Source organism: Rhinoraja longicauda, chromosome 18, assembly GCF_053455715.1.
Source record: "Rhinoraja longicauda isolate Sanriku21f chromosome 18, sRhiLon1.1, whole genome shotgun sequence".
In the NCBI taxonomy this organism is placed as follows: domain Eukaryota; kingdom Metazoa; phylum Chordata; class Chondrichthyes; order Rajiformes; family Arhynchobatidae; genus Rhinoraja; species Rhinoraja longicauda.
In genome coordinates, this window is record NC_135970.1 from 2,391,399 (window position 1) to 2,408,672 (window position 17,274).

At 45.8% G+C, this 17,274-nt stretch overlaps 1 protein-coding gene across 2 annotated transcripts in view; it reads right to left on the reverse strand.

Moving 5' to 3' along the window:
• The window catches only part of LOC144602200 (ethanolamine kinase 1-like), a 276,197-nt gene that overhangs the window by 95,367 nt on the left and 163,556 nt on the right, over positions 1–17,274 (reverse strand). For both annotated transcript variants that reach the window (XM_078414971.1, XM_078414970.1), the window contains 2 exons: positions 12,400–12,483; positions 2,803–2,963 (listed from right to left, as the gene is read on the reverse strand). In XM_078414971.1, coding sequence (XP_078271097.1) covers positions 2,803–2,963; positions 12,400–12,483 — 245 coding nt within the window. The remainder of the gene's footprint in view (positions 1–2,802; positions 2,964–12,399; positions 12,484–17,274) is intronic.

Consider the following 17,274-nt stretch of genomic DNA (forward strand, 5'->3'; position numbering starts at 1 on the left):
TCTCTGGTGCTGTGAGGCAGCAACTCTACCGCTGCAATGCTATCCTGCCCTCCAGAGATGTCCTCCAGAAATACTGTGCTTTTTTTGGTAAACCAGCGTCTGCAGTTCATTATTTCCAAATTAATTCATAGGATTGGCCTTTGTGATCGTCTTTTATTTTGCCCAGGAAGTCAATTCAATTATTGCGTGAATAGTTGTAGGTGCAGCTCCTACATTTGCTTCTCACTGCCAGAATCCCAGTGGCCAGGTGCTGCTCAATGCTGTGGCTTCTGAAGTTTCACTTGACAACATTCTACCCACCACCTCATTAATTCTTTGCTGGGGAGGTTTGCTGACATTTTTACTCTCGGCACTCACTGTAAGCCCTGATGCGTAAAGAAACTGCTCCAATGCTTCCAACGGGAATAGGCCTTTTGTCCCACAATTTCCGTGCCAAACATGACGCCATTAAACTAATCTCCACTGCCTGCACCTGATCCATATTCCTCCATTCACAGAGTCGTAGAATGCTACAGTGCGGAAACAGGCCCTTTAGCCCAACTTGCCCACACTGGCCAACATGTCCCAGCTACAATAGTCCCACTTGCCTGCGTTTGGTCCATATCCCTCCAAACTTGTCCTATTGATGTACCTGTTTAACCGTTTCTTAAATGTTGGAATAGTCCCAGCCTCAACTACCTCCTCTGACAGCTCGTTCCATACACCCACCACCCTTTGTGTGAAAAAGTTACCCCTCAGATTCCCATTAAATCTCTTCCCCTTCACCTTAAACCTATGTCCTCTGGCCCTCGATTCCCCTACTCTGGGCAAGATACTCTGTGCATCTTCCCGATCTATTCCTCTCGTGATTTTATACACCTCTACAAGATCCCTCCTCATCCTCCTGCACTTCAAGGAATACACAGCCTACTCAACCTCTCTCTATAGCTCAGACCCTCTAGTCCTGGCAACATCCTCGTAAATCTTATCTGAACCCTTTGAAATTTGACAACGTCTTTCCTATAACATGATGCCCAGAACTAAACACAATGCGGTCTCACCAACGTCTTATACAACTGCAACATGACCTCCCAACTTCTAAACTTTGATTCACACTGTGAGTTTGATGAGATCATTTGTAGCTGTGTACGTCATATAGAACTTTGAAGGAAAAATGTGCCCGATATTGGGGGAGTCCAGAACCAAGGGTCACAGTTTAAGAATAAGGGGGAGGCCATTTAGGACTGAGATGAGGAAAAGCTTTTTCACCCAGAGAGTTGTGAACCTGTGGAATTCTCTGCCACAGAAGGCAGTGGAGGCCAATTCACTGGATGTTTTCAAGAGAGAGTCAGATTTAGCTCTTAGGGCCAACGGAATCCAGGGATATGGGGAAAAAGCAGGAACGGGGTAGTGATTTTGGATGATCAGCCATGATCATAGTTAATTGCGGTGCTGGCTTGAAGGACCGAATGGCCTACTTCTGCACCTGTTTTCTACGTTTCTATGAACAGCACATCTCAGGAATAGGCCCTTCAGTTCACACTGTCTGTGTTGAACAAGACACGAAAATAAGTTAATCTCCTCTGCCTTCACATGATCCATATCACTCCATGCCCTGCATATCCTATCTAAAAGCGTAAAAACATCAGTATCATATATGTTTCACCACCAATCCCAGCAGCGTATTTCAGGTTCAAACCACCCTCTCTTTAAAAAATGTGCCCTGTTCATCAGCTTTAAACTTTGTGCCTATATACTATTGTTTTCCTATGGTGTATTAAACAAATGGAGTTGTGTCAATGTGGAGAATCTTTTTTATTAAACAGAAACTGAAAATGTTGGAATTACTCAGGCAACAACAGTGAGAAGAGAAACAACAAAACTCTCTCGTCATATATATATATATATATATATAAATGCACATACAGCCACACACACACACCATGTCCACGCCGACCATCGATCACCCGATCACACTAGTTCCATGCTACAGCATGGAAACAGGCCCTTCAGCCCACCGAGTCCATTCTGATCCATTATTACCCGTTCACACTAGTTCCATGCTATCCCACCTTCTCATCCACTCCCTACACACTGGGGGGCAATTTACAGAGGGCCAATTAACTTACAAACCCGCATGTTTTTGGGATGTGGGAAGAAACCGGAGCACCAGGAAGAAACCTAAGCGGTCACATGGAGAGCGTGCAAACTCTGCACAGGCAGCACCCGAGATCAGGATCGAACCGGGTTCTCTGGTGCTGTGAGGTTGCCAGAAGCTGTGAGATTTTGCCGAATCATTATAATAACGTGACAGAAGCTGATTAAGACTCCATCTCTCCATCCTAAAGTTTGTAACCACTTGGGAAGCGGTCACAGATCTAATCCCATGAAAAGACGTGTGACGAGCCTCGTGCATCCATCTGCAGAGTCAACACCTGAAGTACCGAGCAGTAAGACACAACTGTTGTGTGGCAGCCTACAAGAGCTCAGTGATGGTCTGCAATGAACAACAGTGACTTGCCCTATACACCGGGCGATGGCATTGCTTCCAATATGAAAATCAGTCTCTCTTTACACAAGGCGATACGATACGATGGAACTTTAGTTATCCCAGGGGCCAACAGTCACAAAACACAACAAGACACATGAAACATGAAATTAAAGTCACGAGTGGAAAGGATTTGAGATGTCCAAAAATTGGGGGGGGGGGGGGGGATGGAGGGGAGTCAATCTCCCCACGACAGAAGGGGGAGGAGTTTGATAGCTACAGGGATAATGGATCTCCTGTGGCGTTCTGTGCGACAATAGGCACTGACTACTCACCAATGCAAATTTGTTTGCTTGCACACAGAGCTTCTGCACTTCCAGTTGTGTCACCTCAGGGTCCTGGCCAGTGAAGGCTTTGTACATCTGCAGGTAGGATCGTAACCACTCCAGCTGCAGCTCCTCAGGTGGGTACAAGCTGAAGTCCAATTCACTGACACCTGCCAAGAAAGAAGCGCCCTTTACCTCAGGGTCTGATAACCACCGACAATGGCCCACATCACCCTGGCCATGCTCTCAATGCACTCCCGCCAACAGGAAGAAGGTACAGGAGCCTGAAAACTGTAATATCCAGGTTCTAGGGTGGCATGGTGGCGCGGCAGTAGAGTTACTGCCTTACAACTTGCTCAAGACCCGGGTTCCATCCTGACTGCGGTTGCTGTTTGCTCCGGTTTCCTCGCACATTTGAAAGACATACAAGTTTGTCAGTTAATTGGCTTCTGTAAATTGTTCTTTGTGTGTAGGATAGAACTAGTGTATGGAGTGATCGCTGGTCAGTGCGGACTCGGTGGGCCGAAGGGCCTGTGTCTGCGATGTATCTCTAAACGGGCGGCATGGTGGCACAGCGGTAGAGTTGCTGCCTTACAGCGAATGCAGCGCCTGAGACTCAGGTTCGATCCCGACTACGAGCGCCGTCTGTACGGAGTTTGTACGTTCTCCCCGTGACCTGCGTGGGTTTTCTCCGAGATCTTTGGTTTCCTCGCACACTCCAAAGACGTACAGGTATTTAGGTTAATTGACTGGGTAAAATGTTTTTAAAAATTGTCCCTAGTGTGTGTAGAATAGTGTTAATGTGCGGGGATTGCTGGGCGGCGCGGACTCGGTGGGCCGAAGGGCCTGTTTCCGCGCTGTATCTCTAAATCTAAAATCTAAATCTAAATCTATACTGTAAAGAGCATCAGCTTCCCTACAACCATCAGGCTATTAAGCACTACAACCTCCAAATAGGCTCCAAACTATAATGGCTTGGGGACACTATTATTGAATATTTATTTGCCTGTTTGTATTTATCATATACATACTGAACCTTTTTTGTCATTTATTATCAGTTTTACATAGCACTAAATGCTGCTGCAAGGAAGAATTTTATTGTTCCATTTTGGGACATATGACAATCAAACACTCTTGACTCTTGAAACATGAAAGTCATTGTGAAAATGAATATTTGCATCTGTAAGAATCTGAAATCTGTGGAATGAAATTTAAAAATAGTTAAATTAATTGCCGACACTAAGGACTGCAGCGGTAGAGTTGCTGCTTTACAGCGAATGCAGCGCCGGAGACTCAGGTTCGATCCTGACTACGGGTGCTGCACTGTAAAGAGTTTGTACGTTCTCCCCGTGACCTGCGTGGGTTTTCTCCGAGATCTTCGGTTTCCTCCCACACTCCAAAGACGTACAGGTATGTAGGTTAATTGGCTTGGTAAATGTAAAAATTGTCCCTAGTGGGTGTAGGATAGTGTTAATGTACGGGGATCGCTGGGCGGCACGGACTTGGAGGGCCGAAAAGGCCTGTTTCCGGCTGTATATATATGATATGATATGATAAGACACAGAGTGCTGGAGTAACTCAGCGGGTCAGGCAGCATCTGTGGAGAACATGGATAGGTGACGTTTCACAGAGTGCTGGAGTAACTCAGCGGGTCAGGCAGCATCTCTGGAGAACACGGATAGGTGATGTTTTGGGTCAGGACCCTTCCTCATATAATTGAATTGTCATTGCTTTTGCCTTCAAGGTTACCATATTATTAATTCATTGTATTTTTGATTATGATATATTATTTGTGTGTTATAGTATTTACGGATATGCGATGCTGCAGCAAGTACAACATTCATTGTCCTGTTTTCACTACATATTACACTAGACACTTCTGTCGGGACACTCTTGGCTAAAGATAGATACAAAGTGCTGGAGTAACTCAGCGGGCAGGCAGCATCTTTGGAGAAAGGGAATAGGTGACATTTCACATCGAGACCCTTCTTCAGAACCTTGACCCAAAACGTCACCCATTCCTTCTCTCCAGAGATGCTGCCTGACCCGTAGAGTTACTCCAGCATTTTGTGTCTATCTTCAGTTTAAACCAGCATCTACAGTTCCTTCTTACTGATTTTGCCAAAAGCCGGGATCCTGAGTCAGTATGCATTGTGTGTTTCTGTGCTCTCTTCCAGTACTAATTGCTCCAAGACCCTTTTCACTCAGATGGTGGTGAGTGTATGGCGTGAGTTGCCATAGGAGGTATCTGAGGCAGGTACTATAACAGCATTTTAAGTCTGAAGAAGGGTTCCGACCCGAAACATCACCTAGTATTTTCCTCCAGAGACGCTGCCTGACCCACTGAATTACTCCAACATTTTGTGTCTACCTTCAGCATTTAAAAGACATTTGGACAGGTATGTGGATATGTTCCCAATGTTGGGGGAGTCCAGAACCAGGGGCCACAGTTTAAGAATAAGGGGTAGGCCATTTAAAACGGAGATGAGGAAAAACATTTTCACTCAGAGATTTGTAAATCTGTGGAATCCTCTGCCTCAGAAAGCAGTGGAGGCCAATTCTCTGGATGCTTTCCAGAGAGAGTTAGATAGAGCTCTTAATGAGAGAGGAGTCAGGGGGTATGGGGTATAGGGAGAGGGCAGCAACGGGGTACTGGCTCGAAGGGCCGAATGGCCTCCTCCTGTACCTATTGTCTATTGTCTGTTGAAAGGTTTAGAGGGATGTGGGCCACATGGGGACAGGTGGGCTAGCACAGATGGGGCATCTTTGTCGACATAGACAAGTTGGGCCAAAGGGCCTGTTTCTGTGCTGTGTGACTCTGTTATATGTGATAGGCATATTCCTTCTTTCATCTAACTTTGCATCCCTTTTTTCCAAGCGGAAAGAGATTCAGTGCAGGAGAATTATCACAGGAGATCGAAACAAAATGCTGGAATATCTCAGCATCCATGGAGAAAAAGAATAGGTGACGTTTCAGATCGGGACCCTTCTTCAGACTTTTTAGATTATCGCAGGGAGAGTCTGCCATGGAAGTTGCATTGCAGAAGCCTCTGTGGAAATTTCAGCAGTGCTGATCACACCGATAAATCAGAACCGGTAAAGAAAAGTAAACTGCTGTTGACAAAAGCTGGCACCCCTTTGATTAACTGTTTTTTAAAGGATTGTTTAATGCACCTGTATACGGCCTGGGCAATAATGTTGCTTCATTTCAACAGAATAGATGGACAAGATATTGTCCTCAAAAATATGTCATTTCCTGCCATTAGTTTGAGTTTTAGCGAAAGGTTTAGTTTTAATTTATTGTCACATGTACCAAATTACAGCGAAAAGCTTTTGTTGCATGTTATTCAGTCTGCGGAAAGACAATACAAGATTACAATCGAGCCATTTACAGTGTACAGATACATGATAAAGAGAATATGTGAATAATGTTTAGTGCAAGGTAAAGCCAGTAAAGTCCGATCAAAGATAGTCCAAGGGTCACCAATGAGGTAGAGAGTAGTTCAGGGATCTCTCTGGTTGTGGTAGGATGGTTCAATTGCCTGATAACAGCTGGGAAGAAACTGTCCCTGAATCTGGAGGTGTGCGTTTTCACACTTCTGTACCTTTTGCCTGATGGAAGAGGGAAGAAGAGGGAGTGGCCAGGGTGTGACTCATCCTTGATTATGCTGCTGGCCTTGCTGAGTAAATGGAGTGTAAATGGAGTGGAGTGTAAGTGGTGTAAATGGAGTCAGTGGAAGGGAGGTAGGAAAAAAACTGCAGATGCTAGTTTAAATCGAAGGTAGACACAAAATGTTGGAGTCAGGCAGCATCTCGGGAGAGAAGGAATGGGTGGCATTTCGGGTCGAGACCCTTCTTCAGACTGAACTCAGGGGAGGGGATAGTCCCTGCTTTCCCTCTCTATCCCCTCCCCCTTCCCAGTTCTCCCACTACTCTTCCTGTCTCTGATTCTATCTTTGTCCCGCCCCCCTCCCCGGACTTCAGTCAGAAGAAGGGTCTCGATCCGAAACGTCAGCCATTCCTTCTCTCCCGAGATGCTGCCTGACCCGCAGTGTTACTCCAGCATTTTGTGTCTACCTTCAATAGAAGGGAGGTTGGCGTGAGTGGTGATCTGGGCTGTCTGTGTCCACACGACAAGCTGCAATAATGAAGCTCCTATTGTTTCCTGGCAGGAGTTGCCAGTGACTAAGCGATCAACGTGTGCCGTTTGTAAAATCATTAGAGACTGGTGATTGACATCACTAATCACCGCATATTAACTGCTCCGTTATTCTCCATTATTCAGCTTGTTTGGGACCTAATTGACATAAAATGGGGACATTTTAAACTAAAAAGAGCAAGTGATAAATCTGGCCATGAAGTTTCCTTGTAGTTTGCAGTACATCGTATTATTTTACTGACGTAACTCCAATTTCACTCTCGGTGCCCAGATCTCACTTGATAAGGTTTAGGCTTATTATTGTCACATGTGGAAATTCAAAGACTGGAGACCATAGCTTTAAAGTGAGAGGGGGCAAAGTTTTTTTACACACAGAGTGGCGAGTGTCTGATGTGCATTGCCAAGGGTGTTGGTGGAGGCAGCTTTAGGTTGAGGTGAAAACCTTTTCATAGCCTGCTATCCGATCAAATAAAAAAGTACTCCACATGAGTACAATCGAGCCAAACCGAACAACAGCAGGCAGAGTGAAGTGAACATTTGTCTGCACTGATTCCTTGTCTCCTGTTTTTTTTACTTGTAGAGCTGTGTATATCACTGGTTCACCCAAGGTAGCACAAAATGCTGGAGTAACTCAGCGGGTCAGGCAGCATCTCTGGAGAGAAGATATGGGTGACGTTTCAGGTCGAGACCCTTCTTCAGACCGAAGAAGGGTCTCGACCCGAAACGTCACCCTTTCCTTCTCTCCTGCGATGCTGCCTGACCCGCTGAGTTACTCCAGTATTTTGTGATACTTCGATTTGTACCAGCATCTGCAGTTATTTTCCTACACAACTGGTTCACCCACATACTTTTAATACTACTGACATTTCCCTAGGCTTATGCCCTTCATTGATTTTGTTTGTATTCTCCACTCTGGTGTGTTGCACTTTGATATCTTCTCCTGTATCATAATTCCTCAACAGGCACCGAGGATGCCTGCCAGCACCACTCTCCTCAGAACAGCAAAAAACAATTGCAATATTTACACTACAGGAGACAATTCATTTTTCCTTAATAAACCCCTAATTAGTGAGGACTTTTGTTATATCAAGCCAGCAATCTGCTGTCAATGTGGAGATCATTTCAGATTTAACAGACCTCATTGTGAACAAAGATTTGCCTGAATGATGTAATTGACAGGAACAAGTTCAGCTGGTCAGAAACCACACACATGCACTCACACACACACACGCACACACACACATATACAATTACACACGCACATACACACACACACACATACACACACATGTACACACACATGCACTCACACACACACTTACACACACACGTACACAGACACACACACACATGCATTCACACACACACACACATGCACTCACACACACACTCACATGCATACACACACACTTGCACATGCACACACACACACACACACACTTACACACACACATGCACTCACACACACATGCGCATGCACACAGTTACACACGCACACACACACGCACTCACACACACACTTACACACGCACAAGCACACATGCACATGCACACACACACGCACATGCACATGCACACACATACATGCATGCAAACACACACATGCACTGAACATGTGCCAAAGCATACACACACTCATACAAACATACACGCATAGAAGAATCTCGACCCGAAACATCACCCATTCCTTCTCTCCAGAGATGCTACCTGTCCCGCTGAGTTACTCCAGTTTTTGTATCGCCCTTCGATTTAAACCAGCATCTGCAGGTCTTTCCTACACATGCACACAGACTCTTCATAACTGTAGTTATCAACTGTGTCACTTTCTGAACTAATGCCGTTGCCTTCCTCTGTGCAAGAGGCACGTTTGCAATCCCTCCCCACCAACAGCCAGCTTCCTTCTACTCTCTGGGTTGAAAGCAATGGGAGCATTGAGGCCAAATGGTTAATAACATAAAGAAAGCTCACAACTCCAGCAATTACTGTCACCATTCATGATGCTCAGCTATCATACACACTTACAATAATTAAAAATAAAATAGAAGATAATGACTGCATGATTAATGATTCATGATTAATTACTGGAAGCAACTTCTGGATGTCACGTCAGTGAATTGTATGTCATAACAATGCCGTTGTCATTTGTTATCATGTCTCCCATAAATTATGATGTTGGCCATAGACCGAGTGGAGGGAAAACAATGGCATTAAACGGAGAACCATGTTACAACTTGATTTGAGGTCATGTTCATTACCATGTGAAAAATGATGACTGACTAACCCACTGTGTCGTTCATTAAAATCCATTAAAAATCTGCTTATGTTCAATCCTGTCACAATATCTCAAGTCACACCACTGATACAGGCGCGGCGGTAGAGTTGCTGCTGCCTTACAGTGCATGCAGCGCCAGTGACCCGAGCTCCATCCTGACCAGGGGTCCTTGTCTGTACAGAGTTTGTACCTTCTCCCCGTAACCACGTGGGTTTTCTCCGCGATCTTTGGTTTCCTCCCACACTCCAAAGACGTTCAGGTTTGTAGGTTGAAGATAGACACAAAAAGCTGGAGTAACTCACCGGGACAGGCAGCATCCCTGGAGAGAAGGAATGGGTGACTTTTTGGGTCGAGACCCTTTTCAGACCTTCTGAAGAAGGGTCTCGACCCGAAACGTCACCCATTCCTTATCTCAGAGATGCTGCCTGTCCTGCTGAGTTACTCCAGCTATTTGGGTCTATCTTCAGTTTAAACCAGCATCTGCAGTTCCGTCTTACACAAACAGGTTTGTCAGTTAATTGGCTTGGGTTTGCATACTTGGTATAAGTGTAAATTGTCCATTGTGTGTGTAGGCTTGTGTTAGTGTGCGGGGATTGCTGGTCGGTGTGGACTTGGTGGGCCGAAGGGGCTGTTTCCGCACTGCGTCTCTAAACTAAACTAAACCAAAATTTGTTGCCTTCCTCAAATCTGCTTGAGTCTCGGCCTTTAGTTTAACTTGGTATCATGTTTGAGTTAGACATTGTGGGCTGAAGGGCCTTTTCCTGAGCTGTACTGTTCTATGTTCAGTAAGATTCCTCTACATTAATTCCACTGCAAGGCTTAGACACAAAATGCTGGAGTAACTCAGCGGGACAGGCAGCATCTCTGGAGAGAAGGAATGGGTGATGTTTCGGGACGAGACCCTTCTAAGAGTTAAGGGAGAGGGAAACTAGAGATATGGAAGGGTGCAAAGGGCATGTAAGGCGTGAAAAGATCAAAGCAGACGATGATCGTGGAAATGTAGAATGGTTCATTGCTAGCTGAGGGGAAGGTGACAATGGGACATACAAACAGTAAAAATAATCAGGACAGTGAAACTGCTCAGAGAACGAGGATGGGGGAGGGATGGAGAGAGAGAGAAAGCAAGGGTTCCTAGAAGTTAGAGAAATCAATGCTGTTCCAACAATTTGTGTTTGGCCTCACTCTGACTGTGGAGGAGTCCCAGGACAGAAAGGTCAGTGTGGGAATGGGAGGGGGAATTAAAGTGTTTAACAACCGGGAGATTGCATAGGTCAAGGTGGACTGAGTGAAGGTGTTCAGCGAAACAATCTTGGTCTTGTAAATTGTAAATTGTCCCTAGTGTGTGTAGGATAGTGCTTGTGTGTAGAGATCACTGGTCAGAGGGCCGAAGGGCCTGTTTCCGCGCTGCCTCTGTAAACTAAACTAAAGAATTGTTATGTTACATTTATATCTCTTCGTACCTGATGGTAAAATAAATAATCTTGCTAATTGATCTCTAATTCTCAAGTTACGTTGGGAAGGCAAACGGCCGTGGGGAATTTTGTTCTAACATTGTACGTTAATGTAAACTAGGCATTCACAGCTCAGGCAGGGGTGCATTTTTAAATGCCATTTGCTTCAGAAACTGCAAACAGAAAACCTGGCAGAGACACGGCAGAAATTAGCTTGGTATCTTGTTTCACATAGTTGATTGTGATGTGCTCAGTGGCTGTGGTAACATAATATCTGTCAGTGTTTAGCATGCAGAGAGGAATTATAAAAGAATTAGTTCACATCATATTTCCACCATAGCCTTTATGGCTTTTGTTTTTAAACTGTTGTCATTTAATTTACTTGTTTCATTAGTGGAAATCAACATTTATTATCTCCTATCCTGTCCCATAACAGACTTTATCACTTAATAAATGTAATAATCTGCGATGGGCAGAATTTATTGTACCGAACTTTACGATTGTCTTTATGGCTAGTGTTTATTGCTTCACAGTAAAATGTTTGTTGCATTGTAAAGTTTGAATCACTACCATCCACAGATTTGAGCGACTGCTGAAATCGCCAGTGAGATGCGTTGTTCTGTGTCCTGCATAAAAGATTTCCCTTCTAATGGGTATGTCTGGCATCCGAGACATTGTCAGATTGGCCAAATAAAATGCATTTGTTAGATGTTGGACTGCCTCCCAGCGCCAGAGACCCAGGTTCCATCCAGACCTCGGGAGCTGTCTGTGTGGAGTTTGCACGTTCTTCCTGTGACCGCGTGGGTTCCCAGTATCCTCCCACATCCCAAAGATGTGCGGTTTGTGGGTTAATTGGCCCTCTGTAAATTGCCTCTAGTGTGTAGGATCGTGCTAGCATAGAAGTGATTGCTGGTCGGCACAGGCTTAATGGGCTGAAGGGAGTGGATGAGAATGTGGGATAACATAGCAGCAGTATGAATGGGTGATGGATGGTCAACATGGACTCAGTGGGCCGAAGGGCCTGTTTCCGTGCTGCATCTTTCAATCAATCAACAGGAGCACAAATGCACAGCAAAACGTTGGAAGCAAAACGTAGGAAGCAAAGATACTAGAGGATGAAGATGGACCACTCCGTTGAAATCGCCTCTACTGGTGTAGTACGCAAAGGAGCCATTTTAGTAGGCAAAACCCGCCGTTCACTATGCCTCTCGCAGTGTAGTCAGTGTTTTGGGGGAACAGTATGTGATGATACCATTAAAATGCAGAATATATCTCATCTATCAATTCACAGAGTTTTGTTATTTTTCTTTTAAAATGTTTCTGCAAGTTTCTGCCTACTAAAATGGTGCCATCACGTACTACGATTTTTAGGATCGAGTGGTCTATCTTGTTCCTCTAGTATCTTTGGTAGGAAGGAACTGCAGATACTGGTTTCCACCAAATATAGACACAAAGTGCTGGAGTAACTGTTTGGAGGGAAAGAATGGGTGACATTTCGGGTCGAGACCCTTGTTCAGACTGAGAGACAGGGGAGGGGAACATAGTGACTATGGTATTAATGCGACCAATCTGGCTACTAAAGTGTACAACATAAAATGTTAGTTGATGGTCGTCACAACAATAAATGGGCTGAAGATGGCGGTGATGAGTGATCGGCTGTGATCTCACTGTGAAGACCATGACTTTCAGCCCCCGACTGACATGCAAGGTAATCTCATTCTTACCAGCAAATTCATTAAAGTGGTTTCCAATGTCGTAGGCTTGGTAGTTGTAGCCGGTGTATTCATAATCGATAAACTTTACTTCTCCTGAGAAAGAGAGAAACATTTATCAGTTATCCTTTAATCAATGAGCTGCAATTTCTCATCCAAATATCAATCTAAAAATTCCTCTTTTGCCTGTTGGAAAGCGAAACAGAGCACATGTTTCAAATCGGTGATATTTTATTAGAATCTTTCATTTAATTAAGCTGGAAAGAATGCAGAGATTTGCAAGTATCCTGCCAGGACTCGAGGGCCTGAGCGATTGCAGAGGTTGGGCAGGCTAGGACTTTATTCCTTGGAGCGCAGGAGGATGAGGGGGGGGGTCTTAAAGAGGTGTACAAAATCATGAGGGGAGTAGACAGGGTGAATGCACAGAGACTTTTATCCCCGTTAGGGAAATCTAGGAACAGAGGATATAGGTTTAAGGTGATAGGGGAAAGATTGAATAGGAAACTGAGGGACAACACGGAGGGGGGAGTATATGGAATTTGCTGCCAGAGGAGATAGTCGGGGCAGGTACTATAACATTTAAAAGACATTTGGACAGGTACATGGAGAGGATAGGTTTAGAGGGATATGGGCCAAACACAGGGAGGTGGGACTAGTATAGATGGACCACCTCCGGACTGTCAAAGCCGCCACAGCCAGACATAAAAACAGCTTTTATCCACGAATAGTAGCTCTACTCAACAACCAAAAGTCTGTCGTCTCTTTTTGCTCTGGTTTATTTCACTCACATGTTTAAACTGTAATGTTTTATTCTTAATGTTTTAATGTTTTATGCTTTAGTCTTAATTGTTTACTGTATGTTCGTGTTGTTACTTGTGAGCGGAGCACCAAGGCACATTCCTTGTATGTGTACATACTTGGCCAATAAACTCATTCATTCATTCATTCACCTTTGTCAACATGGATGAGTTGGGCCGAATGGCCTGTTTTCGTGCTGTTTGACTCAATGACGCGATAACTATTTCTGATGATAAGTTATCTGTTCATTTACCTGTTGAGTTTTTCCGGCATTTTCAGTTGGGCCTTTGCAATAAAATGTCTTCAGCGTTGTTTGAGGCTGGTCTTTACCACATCATGAGTCTTTGTTCCCTCACCCATTTATTGACGAGCTGGAATTAGTTCCACAGGTGACTAAGGGGCTGTCAAACGGGGGAGCTCGCGAGATTGCATAAAGCAGCCTGCTTTTAAGATGCTGCCTCTTGAATCGAATGAAAGGGAAGTGTTGGGAGAGCAGCCATTTTGAAACAGTCATTGTGAGAGGGGGCTGGGCTGAGTTCCAAGCGCGGACTTCGAGTGGGAAATGCCAGGCTTTGTCTCGAGAGGATTCGGCGAGGAGGCTGAGCAGTGAAAGGGTGAGATAAGGTGAGGTCTTTCTAACTTTCCTTTAGCTTTGGCTCTAGAGATACAGTGTGGAAACAAACCCTTCAGCCCATCGAATCCGCACCGACCAGCGATCAGCCCACATACTAGCACTATCCTACACAACAGGGACACTTACAATCTTTTACCTGAGTCAATGAACCTGCAAACCTGTACATCTTCAGAGTGTGGAAGCAAACTGGAGCTCCGGAAGAAACCCACGTGGTCATGGGGAGAACGTACAAACTCCGTACAGACAACACCCGCAGTCTGGATGGAACCCGAGTCTCTGCCTCTGTGAGGCTGCAACTCTACCACTGTACCACTGTGCCACTGTGCCACTGTACCACTGTACCACTGTGCCACTGTGCCACTGTTTCCTATTTCCTCCTGCTGGATGTGGGAGATCAGGGAAACCTATAGTTTCCTTGTGTAGGGAAGAACTGCAGATGCTGGTTTAAATAGAAGGTAGACACAAAGTGTTGGAGTAACTCAGCGGGACAGGCAGCATCTCTGGAGAGAAGGAATGGGTGACCTTTCAGGTCGAGACCCTTCTTCAGACCTGAATGACCCGCTGAGTTACTCCAGCACTTTGTGTCTAACATTGTATTAAACTTGGGGTAAGTGGCAGGGCCATTCGTTAAAGGGCTGCAGGAGAGGTACAATGGAACATGACAGTGCAGGGATTTGAAGGTGAGGATGAGAAATTTAAGCCAAGAAGCTATTTGATCCAAGCCCACAGCAGGTCAGCAACCATAGAAGTACCGGGTCAATTGGACTTGTTGCAGGCTAGATTACACATAGCAACTGCAAAGCACAATCTGTTCATGATAAGGTCTTGGCGAGGTGCCTTGATTGATTGGTTTGAATCACTTTCAGGTGACTTTATAACCTGTAGCCTAGTTCTTTTTTTTTACTAATCAAAAATATTGAAATAATATATACAATACAATAAAACCAAAACAGAACCCACCACCATAATACAAGACAAGCAATAAACTACTATACAACAAACATACAATCCTTCTCCGGGATGCATCCCATCCCCCGCGGTGCCCAGCGGTCCCGGAATCCCCCAGGGTGCCCGTGGACAGCGCGTGGTCCCTCTCCAACGCCACCCGGGCACGGACGTGACCCCGGAAAAGGGGCAGGTAGCCAGCTCAGGCAGAGCCCTCTTCCGCCTGGCGCCGTGACTCGCGGATGGCCAGCTTGGCCAGGCCCAGGAGCAACCCCACCAGGACATCTTCAGCCCTATCCTCTCCCCTATGCACAGAGTGTCCACAGATGAGGATGGTGGGCGTGAAGTGCAGCCAGAAGGCAAGGAGCAGCCCCTTTAGATACTGGAACAGGGGCTGCAACCTCACACACTCCATGTACACGTGGTACACAGACACACACTCCATGTACATGTGGTACACAGACTCACACACTCCATGTACACGTGGTACACAGACTCACACTCCATGTACACGTGGTACACAGACTCACGCACTCCATGTACACGTGGAACACAGACTCACACACTCCTTGTACACGTGGAACACAGACTCACACACTCCATGTACATGTGGTACACAGACTCACACACTCCATGTACACGTGGTACACAGACTCACACTCCATGTACACGTGGTACACAGACTCACGCACTCCATGTACACGTGGAACACAGACTCACACACTCCTTGTACACGTGGAACACAGACTCACACACTCCATGTACACGTGGTACACAGACTCTCCCAGCCCGCAAGAGTGGCAGACGGCTGGCGAGTCTGTGAACCGCGAGAGACACCGGTTGCAGGGGACTCCTCGGTACAGTGCACTCCACCCCAGGTCCCCTGCACCCTGGTTGCTAGAGGCCCTTTAGCTTGTACATTGTGTAAAATGCCAATCCCTGTGAAATGGCAGTGGCAGATTCGTCCGCTCGCTCCCTCACAACCCTCTGCTCTCTGAGGATAATGCGGGAAGTCAGAAAGTTCTTTCAGAACACGAAAGAAAACAAATATACACTTTCAGGAGCTGCTGTCGATCCTGAGATACGAGCAGAAGTCTCGACAAGCAAGTCTAGGTCGGCAGTTTCCTTTCAGTTACTACACTGAGGCATATAGAAAGTGACATTAATGTTTCACAGAGTAAGATGCAATATATGGGTCAAAATAACAGAGGGAAACATAATCTGTTAATGGCCGATTATGATGAGAACTTAAATGGATGAGTAATCTATCTCTGCAGTTAATGTACGCGCTGTGTCCCTTGTCTGTTTCGATCAAATAATGTGTATAAACAAAGGCTGTAAATGCACGGGCAGGGCTCCGAAACAGTCAGATCACTTTCAGAACAAATCCTTGATGTTGCACAGAGCACATGAACAGTTCTTCGAAAGAGAAGAACATTTCTGTTCAGCACTGGGGCATCTCATTAAACAAAAACGGGACTTGTTAGAAGGGCTCTGGAGAAATGGCCACAAGTGGGGAAGCAAATGAAGAGCTAACCTTTCACAGAACGTAGGACAGTACAGCTAGGGGTGCAAACTATCTCACTCCCAAATACAGGACAAGGTGATCTCACCCAGCCAGCGGCCACGTGCTCCTGCTCCACTAATGGCGGCCGCCCAGGCCGGGAGGCGGGTTGCTATGCAACCTCCGTCAGGCGAACACACTCGGCCCCGCTCCCCGAACACACTCCGTTAGCCCACACCGTCCCGGCCGACAGCAGCCCCCCACCCCGGGCCTAATACGAGACAAGGGCGGTCCCGTAGGGGACCAGCCAATTTAGCCCAAAATACGGGATGTCCCGGCTAATATGGGACAGTTGGCAACCCTAAGTACAGCACAGGAACAGGCCCTTTGGCCCACAATGACTGTACTCAACATGATGTCAAGTCCAACTCATGCATGCCTGCATGCAATCAATATCCCTATCATCCCAGCATATCCACGTGTCTATCCAAAAGCCTCCTAAACACCACTATCTGCCTCCACCGCCGCCACTGACAGCAAGTTCCACGCACCCACCACTCTCAGTGTAGAAAAACCTGCCCCGTACATCTCCTTTAAACATTGCCCCTCTCACCTTAAAGCTGTGCCCTCTAGTATTTGATATTTCCATTCTGGGAAAAAAGTCTGAATGTCTACCCAATCTATCTATGCCTCCCATAATTTGACATACTTCTATCAGATCTCCCCGCAACCTCTGGCTTTCCAAGCCTGTCCAACCTCTCCCTGGGGCTAATACCCCCTAATCCAGGCATCATTTTAGTGAAGTGGTAGGAAGGAACTGCAGATGCTGGTTTACACCAAAGCCAGACACACTATGCTGGAGTAACTCAGCGGGACAGGCAGCATCACCCATTCCTGCTATGCAGAGATGCTGCCTGTCCCGCTGAATTACCCCAGTGTTTCGTGTCTATTTTCTAGTAATAGTGTTATACTATTTCTTCTGATAACAATACCTATTCTAATGTTG